This window comes from Benincasa hispida, chromosome 9, assembly GCF_027475165.1.
Source record: "Benincasa hispida cultivar pf3 chromosome 9, pf3_genome.v1.1, whole genome shotgun sequence".
Classification (NCBI taxonomy): domain Eukaryota; kingdom Viridiplantae; phylum Streptophyta; class Magnoliopsida; order Cucurbitales; family Cucurbitaceae; genus Benincasa; species Benincasa hispida.
In genome coordinates, this window is record NC_143486.1 from 9359191 (window position 1) to 9369295 (window position 10105).

General features: G+C 37.1%; 2 protein-coding genes across 3 annotated transcripts; one reads left to right on the forward strand and one right to left on the reverse strand.

Moving 5' to 3' along the window:
* The first annotated feature begins 724 nt into the window (after positions 1-724).
* On the forward strand, positions 725-5004 carry LOC120086971 (uncharacterized). 2 transcript variants are annotated; one of them, XM_039043802.2, is made up of 7 exons: positions 725-1540; positions 1739-2046; positions 2150-2875; positions 3632-3763; positions 3860-4063; positions 4287-4487; positions 4577-5004. In XM_039043802.2, exons 1-7 carry the CDS (start codon positions 1276-1278, stop codon positions 4703-4705), a joined length of 1965 nt encoding a protein of 654 aa, XP_038899730.1. In that variant the 5' UTR covers positions 725-1275; the 3' UTR covers positions 4706-5004. The 2 variants fall into 2 exon arrangements, with proteins under 2 accessions (XP_038899730.1, XP_038899731.1); XM_039043803.2 differs by having other exon boundaries at positions 765-1115.
* Positions 5005-5090: 86 nt separating this feature from the next.
* HTA9 (histone H2A protein 9) lies at positions 5091-10105 on the reverse strand. The gene is made up of 2 exons (XM_039043804.2): positions 9707-10105; positions 5091-5648 (listed from the first exon to the last, which is right to left on the reverse strand). The coding sequence occupies exons 1-2, from the start codon at positions 9812-9814 to the stop codon at positions 5352-5354; spliced, it is 405 nt and encodes a 134-aa protein (XP_038899732.1). The 5' UTR covers positions 9815-10105; the 3' UTR covers positions 5091-5351.

The window sequence follows — 10105 nt, forward strand, 5'->3', positions numbered from 1 at the left end:
GTCAAATTTAATTTTCAATTTTGTTAGTACAATGATTGCGATGATGGGTCTCGAGACTTTAACCTTATAAGAAGAATGATCATGTCAGTTACGAGCTAAACACACTTTAGCTTGATTTTCAAATTTGATTACATAACGACTCAATCTTTTCATAAACCAATATTTTCTATGAAGATAATTTATAAACGTGTAAATCTATAATTTATAAATAGGTTTGGCTCTTAATTAATTTATCAATTTACAAGGGTAAGAAATTTTAAAAAAAAATGTTAAATAAAATTTTTTACAATAAAGACATTATTAAAAAAATTAAAATATAAAATTTAAATTGATATTTACACTTTATAAATAGAAAAATCCAAAAAAAATATTTATACATTTAATTCATATACTTTCATAATATTTATGTTGTGTACTTTTGATTTTTTTTTTTTTTTTTTTTTTTTGCGTGTAAATATTTTTTAATATTTTTTTATATTTAAAAAACCCATTTTTTAGCTTTTGAGATTAAATTATTATGAATTAAAATACATGGAATAATATTACAAATATGCAAACTTGGGGGTTAAACTAAATCAACCAATAATAATAACAATAATAATAAAAGGGGGAAAAAAAAAACCGCCCTATGATCCCTCACGATGCTTACGAAGATTCGTAATTTTCAAAATGTTATTTTTTTGAAGAAAAATATTATTTTAACATTTTTATGAAAATATATAATATTATTATTTGCTTTGTAAGTGCAGAGCTAAAAAAGATATAAAGAAACGAGAAACAGAAACAGAGAGAGAGAGAGAGAGAGAGTTGGAATTCAAAATCGAACATCATTCTGGAAACGTTCACAGAGAAAAGGAAAAGTTTTTTATTTGAAAGCTCCATTAATCCATTGATCTTCTCTGTAAACAGAGAACAACTGATTTGAAGCCCTAGCCATTGTCCATCTATGGCGTTCTTATTGGCTTTCCCCCAATTTTTCCGGCTTCTTTAAGATTCTAATCTTTACCCCTTTAAGTCGCCGCCGGGAAATGGCCGATAAGCCGCCGCCCGCAGATGGGTTCTTAATTCCGCCGCCGCCGGCTAGGGTTTCACTGTGTTCTCGGAGTCCCACATAGGTTTGTTGTTGTTGTTGTTGTTGTTGTTGTTGTTGTTGTTGAGTTTTTCTTCTGAGGAGATTTGTCCGATCAATCGGAGGCATTTTTGAAGGATTTTAGGTTTGTTGGGTTTGTTTTGTTTTGTCTTTTTTCCTTTTTTGGAGGGGGCTCAATCGAATTGATGGCGAAGGGTGGGTTTTTTGTCGATAAGATTCGGAGATTTTTAAGGACGTTGTTCTTTATGGTGGCTATGTTGGCGTCACTACTCGTGTCGTCGTTGCCTGTTCTCGTGGCCATTGGAGACATGTTGGTGCCTTGTATTTTGATCTCCAGTTTTACATGTGTTAGATGCTATGGCTTCAAAGAGCATTTGCATCGATACGCTTTCAAAAGCTCTTTGACTGATATCCCTTTCGTTTCGATGATCAGATCTCTGATTATTATCTGTATGATCCTGCTTCTCTATCATTTTGCTATTTCTGTCAATTTTACACCTGTATCTCTCATTTTCCATTCAGTTTACATTCTGGGTCGTTGAGAAATTAGAAAAAATAGAGATAATTGTGCGTTAATTCGATTATCATCATCAGGGTTTCGGTTTTTTGCCCCCCTTTGTGGTTAATGTTTCTGATGTTTGATCGCAGGTGTTTATTCAATGTGTGATGGCCCTGCGCTTTCAAATGGTCCTTACCTTGGAACAGTGACTTTATGTTCCTTCATCTCCATTCTTGTTCTTTCTATCAAGGTTTGTGTCTTTACTGTAAACTCCCAGTTGGAGGCTGAAGCTTCATCTTCACCCTCAAGGCAGAGGCTTCACTTAAAGAAATCATGGGGCATGCCAGTTTTGTTTCTATCTTCAGTAGCCTTTGCCCTCGGCCATACGGTGGTAGCTTACAGAACAAGCTGCAGAGCACGTAGAAAGCTTCTATTGCATCGAGTTGACCCAGAAGCTGTAAGTTTAAGTCTTTAACTACATAAAGAAAAGGCATGTTCATGCCTGTTTCATAAACTTCTTGTTGAACCTGCTCTTATAATCATCCCATATGACTTGACAGGCCCTTTCTTGCAAAAATGTTTTCTCTGGCTATCAGAAGATCCCTCGATCTCCAACTCCTTCTGGGTCAAAAACCCCAAAAAGTGACAGTGAAATCAAGTGGAAAGTTTCAGGTAATGCCCGGGATGAGAGTGAACTGCCGGTTAGATTACTTGCTGATATAGATAGTTTGTTCATCATATGTCAAGGCCTTACCATTCATTACAAGATCAGCTTGCCCGGGTCGCCACCGCGGTCGCTATCCTCTGCTGCATTTCTTGAACCCGGTTTTAGTTGCAACTCTCCAAAGAAGGCCATGGGGAGGCCAGTAGTTGATAGGCATCCATTTACCGTCTTATCAAAAAACCAACACAACATCCATAGGAGCTATAGCAATCAGTTTCACAGTTCGTCTCTCTATGACCCACTATTAGATGGCTCTGCATCGAATTCTCCTGTTCTTTGTGATGAGATTCCTGTGATAAGTCTAGATGATGTTGAAGAAGAGGAATTTGGCAAATGTAGCTTAGATGGAAACTTAGAGAATAACGGGCAATTTGGTATCATATTGGTGCACGGTTTCGGAGGAGGAGTGTTCTCATGGAGACATGTGATGGGGGTGCTTGCAAGGCAGACCGGTTGCAGAGTGGCTGCTTATGATCGGCCTGGTTGGGGATTAACCTCTAGGCTCCGTGCTGAAGACTGGGAAGAAAAAGAATTGCCTAATCCCTACAAGCTTGAAAGTCAGGTAACTAGGATCATGCATTCGTTTTTTTTTTTTCCCTCCTTTTTTTGGTTAGAGCTGTTGCTTGTTTGTGATTGATTTGGTACTCTGCATTTTTCTTTCTGGTAGAGCAGTAGAGCTACTGCTTGTGATTTGGCACTTTTCATCTTGTTTTCTGACCTTTTACTGTCTTCAACAGTGGAAGAAAAAGGTCTACCATTGAAGTATAGATCTCACTTTGCTGTAACGTTGTTTTCCTGTTATTTCTGTCATCATCATTTAACCCATTTTGATTTTAGTTTTCTGTTTCAAAAAGTTGGGCTTGTTATTTCACCATTTCTTTAATATGATTCACTTTTTTCAGAAAGGTATTTGAATATTCAGCCAAATCCGGAAAACAAAAGCAAAATTTTTTGAAGAAAAACTACATTATTTTGTAGATTTCAAGATTTGGATTAAGTTATGAAAATATTTTCAAGTAGACTGCAAAACGAAGAAACCACATATAGAAGTAGTGTTCGTAAGTTAATTTTAAAAAACAAATGGCCGTTAATATTAAACTTAAATCTCATTTTAATCTATGAGCTTCCATTCTATATCCTCAATATTAATGATTCATTAATCATATTAAGCAAGAACCCAATTCATTTGGAAATCCAACACATTATTACACGAGTAAATGAACAAAAGATGGTGCTAGTATCAGCTTTTTATGGAGTGAAGTCATTTGAAAGTATCTTTTGTTGGCTTGATTGGAATAGTAATGGATGGTTTTTTCAGGTGGAGCTACTGCTCGCATTTTGCTCAGAAATGGGGTTTACTTCAGTGGTGGTAGTGGGCCATGATGATGGAGGACTGCTTGCTCTCAAGGCTGCGCAAAGGCTTCAAGAATCACCAATAAACTCATTCAATGTAAGATTTCTTTGGTGGGGTTTCGATGAAAGAAGTAAATTAAGTGTTGGAGTGGACTATTGCTTAGTTCTTCTTGGCTTTTTGTGAATTGTGCAGGTTTCCATTAAAGGGGTTGTATTGCTGAGCGTGAGCTTATCAAGAGAAGTGGTTCCTGGGTTTGCAAGGATTTTGCTAAGAACATCACTGGGGAAGAAGCACCTGGTTCGGCCTCTGCTTCGCACAGAGATAACTCAAGTTGTGAACCGACGTGCTTGGTATGATGCTACCAAGCTAACAACTGAGGTCTTAAATCTCTATAAGGTAACATCACTACAGAACCTTTGCACCTTCATTTTGCTTTCCGTTAGTGGTTTTAGATTTCCTTTTTTCTTACCCTTTCATTGCTTTACCTTTATTATGAACCAAATTCTTAGAATCTACGTCTTTCCTTATCCTCTTATTTCTTTTTTAATATTTAAAATTTTATAAAATACTTCAACATAAACCGCTAATATGGTATGTTTCTGTTTCTGAATGGAAGCAGAAGGCGTTGTGTGTGGAAGGGTGGGATGAAGCACTGCATGAGATAGCAAGATTATCGCACGAGACGGTACTTTCTCCTCAAAATGCCGAAGCTTTGGTGAAGTCTCTTGAAGAGATGCCTGTGCTGGTGGTCGGTGGTGTCGAAGATGCTCTCGTCTCCCTCAAATCTTCTCAAGTTATGGCTTCCAAACTCCCGAATTCGGTATGTCTCTCAATTTTCTGTACTCTCTTTTGTTTTTGTTTCATTGAATCGATAAAGTTAACGAGGATGGGATTGTTATTACAATGCAGAGATTGATAACGATATCTGGATGCGGACATCTTCCACACGAGGAATGCCCCAGCGCCTTACTTGCTGCACTCTCACCCTTCATCACTAGAATTCTTTTGCAAAAGCCTCAGTCCCACACCCCTCAATAGGAACACCAATATCCACCATCCCTTTTAGGTTTAACAAAAAAGAAAAGGATAGACAAACACCCTTTCTTCTTCCCCCTTATTTAAGAATATCACTCACCCACAAGAAAACTGGCAAAAAGGTCATTTCTTTGGGTGACAGTTTTTGAGGTCCCTTTCCAAAAAGCCCAAAAAGGCTTTGTTGTATGTAGAAGAAGACTGTTATTTCCCACTCCGTGTTGTGGAGATAACCTTATATTTGTACATCTTTTTTCTTAGATTAGATTTTCCAAAACTCAATCAAGAAAGGAAACTTATCCAAACTGTTTTCCCTTTAATTCTTTTTCAGCAATGAATGTGGGAGATGTTAAATATACATATAAATAAATGGCAAAAAGGAGAATAAGAATAATGCAAAGTCATCAATTACATTGGCGGTAAGTAAATTGGAATTGGACAGTGTCAAAGCAACCCAGAAAAATGAAAAAGATTAAACTTACAAAACGAGCAATATCTTCTTATCTCCTCCCCCTACTACTAAATGGATAAGTAATCATCACAAAAGTAGAATTTGATAATATGACACTACTAGATTAGACCAGACAATAACATGACTGAGCATTATGACAACCGCTCAACTAAACTGTAAGATGAAGATAAAACAGACAGCCTATTCCTTGGAGGATTTGTTAATAAGTGACTTGTGGATGTGGGGGATCACTCCTCCACCAGCAATGGTTCCTTTAATCAGTGTGTCCAGCTCTTCATCTCCTCTGATTGCAAGCTGCAAATGCCTTGGTGTTATACGTTTCACCTTCAGATCCTTGCTTGCGTTCCCGGCCAGCTCCAACACTTCTGCAGTCAGGTACTCCAAGATTGCTGCTGTGTATACGGCTGCTGTAGCCCCGACCCGTCCATTTGCAGCAACCCTTGACTTTAGTTGCCTGTGGACCCTTCCCACTGGAAACTGCATCATCCAGCCATTCAACAACATACCCAACAATGAGAAAAATGTGAATTAAAATAACAGCCCAAATTCCAGATTCCACATTCTAATTATCTCCTTATACTTCACATAAAAATGCTGCTAAGTCATCTCAAAGAAATTACCGGCAATTATGCTTGTGATTCGCTATAGAAACACAGGTGAAATTCTAAACATACCACAATCCGCGGCAAAAAAATTTGTAGTACACTAAAAAGAGCATATACCAATGAAGAAACTATGCACAACATTGAAAAGAAAGCATTAAAACAAAAATGTACATGGAGGAAAATGAGAAGCTAGTAGTTAAGAAGATATACAACAAGAAGGGCTGGAGCACCAGATTCTAATTCAAAAAATTTAAAAACACCACTCTTCTTTACCAGTGACATTTTATCCACCCAGTCCAGTCCATCAAAAGTTGTGAACTGATCTCTAATAAAAGAACAAGAGGAAAACATGGAAAAATGGGCGACAAAATTCATTTAAGGCATAACAAAATAGATATTATATATGTAATATGTAACACTATCTCCTTCCTCATTGGAATGTGACATTACCAGAGAGGCTCAACAGGAATGAAGAAAGAGACACCTCTCATTGATGATGTTAAAAACATACAAGAATCTGATATTCCCTCACAAAGAATTTTGAATATACAAAAATGCTATATTCTATAAACAGGTTCCTGGTTTTCACTTTACCGACTGATAATCATACAACACAAGGCATGAAGTAGACCATTGTCAGGATTCCTTATTTACATAAACTTAATTGATGATTTTCTGACGGTGTAGACAAAAAAAAGAGTTCAGGGAAGAAAGGGGTTGTACATACTCAAAAACCATTCAAAAGGCACTTGATTATCAACTGAACTTACCAAAAGAAAGTCAAAATTCCCAGACTTCCACAATCTGCAAAATTTTTACGTCTGAGTTATGCTACAGGGGAAACCCTATGGGTGAAGAAAGGATGGAGAGGTCATCAATTATAAAATTCCATATCAGCTAAAGTTATATAATCATCACCTAAAGTTATATAATCTCAGTCCAACACCCAAATCCTCATCATCCAACACCTCGTCAATTCTTGGTATGACTATCGTGAATGTTGTGTCATGTACAGTTTTTGAACTTTACAAATGTTGTCTCATCGTTTGATCCAATTGTCTATACAGAACTTAAGACTCATCAATCATCTCCACTGGCATTCTAGGCTGGCGTGAATGATTAGTTGTTTTTTTTTTTTCTTTCTTGACTGATGACTGACCAACAACTTCTAGTACAACCCTGTTGTCAGTTGTTAATAAACTACCCAAAAGATTTCTAGCCATATTCATCAACAATGATCTTATGCCACAATTAGAGAGTTATTCTACCAAATATTTTAACAGCCTTTACAAATCAAAGCCATATTTTTTAGCTCAAAATTCCAATACCAAGGCCACCAAAGTCCATAGGAGAATTTTCTCCATCCAGAAATAGACCTTCCCCTTAAAATTTCCAGATAACTTTTTAAATTAACATTGTGGTGGTAGAGAATTTATAAAAGGAGGCAGTGTACAAGAATATCGGTTAAAATTGCCTATATATCCATTTCTATTTTGAAAGATACAAATCCTAATTACCATAACTTTCCACAACTTCGTCAGTCACCAGGTTCACACAAATCTGCTACCCCCACCCAAGAAGTCATTTAATGTAAACATATGCGAAGAAAAAACTTTATATGAAAGATTTAGACTGTGTTCCAGACAAAATACCAGCAAGTATTGTCTAAGAAAAAGTAGCCCCATCCCCTAATCTAATAAAGTTCGTGCAAAATATTTAACATACTCTGAAATCCTCTTAATGCTTGTCTTCATTATCAAAACAATATAGAAGTGTCTTGCAATATTTCAACTGGGGCACTCTATTTAGACCTTGTTCTGCAGTGAATAAAACCCACCACATTTTTTTGTACCATGACATACGCCTCCATACAATCTGTTTTCCACTCTTACCTTAAAATTTCTTGTCTTTGGAGGTTAGGGCAAGATAGTCCACAAGATGGCCAAAGATGCCACCTACCAGAAAAATCACTAATAGGGTAATAATATCTTGATCAAATAAAATTCAAGATAAATTTTTCCTTTTAATAAATAATAATAAAATCCACCTCCATATGAAAGAGTTCAAAGACCACACACACCAAGCAAAAAAAAAAAACACAGATTCCTACCATCTTGATCTAGCAACAATCAGTGAGGCAAGATGGGAGGAGTGGCAAGGAATGGATGTCCAATCAAGCACATGTGGTGGGAATTACCTAGAAGCAAGACAAATGGTTGATGATAATGAGAAAGATCTAAAGGAGGTCAACACCAGTGACATAAAGCATGATCGGAACCAGAATCATTAAGGAAGAGAGATCAAAGAAACCCTTCCTTTGATTGAACTGCACATGTAACTTGCAAGTTCCAGAGAGGAATATATTAGAGCAATGGCGGGAGAAAAAAACAAGTGAATAGGCAGACAACTAGCGGAAACATCATTGATGCTGTAGCAAGGGCAAGAGCTAATGGTAGCTTTTTAGTTGGGTCTTGACTTGAGTTATTCAGGACCCAACCATCTCTCCACAGGTCGAAAAATTTAACAGGATTGTTGAGACTCATTTTCCACCAATAGAAGTAAATAATTCAAGCATCACGGTTGTGATGAGTTCTAGAGTCGTGTTATACAGATTAAACTATGGACTGAGCTTTTTGTTACAGGTTATTTGCAACAGCTAACAAGGTTCAATCTCTAGGAGGAGAGTACCTATGGTTTGAGGAGTGTACCCATGGACTTGAGGAGTGACTTGAATTTCATTACAGAAATAAAGAGTGGAAAGGCAAGAGATGGGAGAAAAACTTATTGCCACTTTTGATTTTGCTCCATATACGTTTTTAAAAGTTTTCAACATGAGAAACTATTGGTCAAACCCACATTGAGTACAATGTTTATTTCTATCCCACTAAGATAAACGTTGTGTATACCTACTGGTATATGGTGGTTAAGCATTGTCCTTAGTTTCTTGAATTACTTAGGATGATGCAGATACTTGATGTTTTCAAGTTTTCAATACAACTTTTAGATCAATGTCCTAGTTTCTATCACTCTAACGGTAGGAAAGACTAAACAGGTTATGCAACATGTACACGAATAAGTTGTCTAAAAGCCTCGAGAACTGGGAACCATTGAATTTATGATAGCGACATATCTAAACATAAAAAATGGTCAAATCCAAATCCACCTTCAATATATTGATCTGTAACGTCTTTTGACAGACAACTTCAACAGCATGAAGAAAAGATCTAAGCTTCATGCTTCACACTTGGGCCTATCCTATTTGGGAATACTTCTATCAACAATGAACAACCAACGTCAAAAACTTACAAGTTATCAGCCTAAGTCTAAGTCTAAGTCTAACAGGTTCCCATTTTTTTTCCACCCAATACATTATCTCAACAAAAGAACCTGGGCCGTAGGACAATTTCTCCAACCACGACGAACATTAACAAACCGAGATTACACGGGCTTAAAGGGAATCAAAGCAACACATTCAAAATAGAGCAGACTCAAAGGCATGCATCTACTTCTAACATCAAAGAGAATGACTTGGACGCACCCCTCTAGAGATTCTCAAACGAACACCTCCTAAACATTCATCAACACTCGATCTCATACTGTTTCTACTCCACTAAGCAAAACCCATAACAAAACAAACTTAGAAGTCGCCATACTCTTCAAGAGAGACGAAAAAACAAGAAACAAGGGAACAAAAGGAGGACCCATCTGCAATAAACAAATATAAAACATTCAAACACATAATTAAATTACCCCCACCTCCCCACGCCCCAATGTCCAAACACAAAAACGCATCTAAATTGGAAAATTTGTGGCTTTGTTGTAGAAAAAGAGGCATAAACCTAAAACAAGCAGCAGAAACACAGATCCAGAGAAAACCCACAAAGGGAAGGTAGAAAAACAAGTGATGAAAGTGTAAAGAAAGAGGAAGACCTGGAGACCAGCGCGGGAAGAGCGAGAGACGGGTTTCTTTTTATCTTTGTCCTTGTTGTTGGAGGCAGATTTGCCCATTATCAGACCCTTGGCTCCCTTCCCCGACATTTTGCAGCCAAAAAATTAGGGTTCTTCTCTCTTTCAGTGGAAGGAGTAATGGAAGAGAAGATTTTTTTTTTTTTTTTGGAAGAGAAAGAAAAAGAACCGATAAGGCACGACGGCAAGCGAGGTAGATAAAAAGTAATGCCTCTCAAACCCCAACCCTCTCTTTCGATAACTCGACGAAGACTTCGAGATTCAGTTTCTCTGACCCTATTTGACCAAAATACCCTTCTTCTTTTCCAATATTATCTTCTAAGTCCCGTTTTCGCCTTCTCCTCCACTTTCCCTTTTTCCCTC

What these genes read in the sequence shown, in the direction of transcription:
- HTA9 (XM_039043804.2), bottom strand. Translation starts at nt 9,814, where the DNA reads ATGTCGGGGAAGGGAGCCAAGGGTCTGATAATGGGCAAATCTGCCTCC. An exon ending in CTTCCCGCGCTGGTCTCCAG is followed by an intron (nt 5,649 to 9,706) that starts GTCTTCCTCTTT and finishes TGGATGATGCAG; the next exon opens with TTTCCAGTGGGAAGGGTCCA.
- LOC120086971 (XM_039043802.2), top strand. Translation starts at nt 1,276, where the DNA reads ATGGCGAAGGGTGGGTTTTTTGTCGATAAGATTCGGAGATTTTTAAGG. An exon ending in CACCAATAAACTCATTCAAT is followed by an intron (nt 3,764 to 3,859) that starts GTAAGATTTCTT and finishes TGAATTGTGCAG; the next exon opens with GTTTCCATTAAAGGGGTTGT. An exon ending in CTTCCAAACTCCCGAATTCG is followed by an intron (nt 4,488 to 4,576) that starts GTATGTCTCTCA and finishes ATTACAATGCAG; the next exon opens with AGATTGATAACGATATCTGG.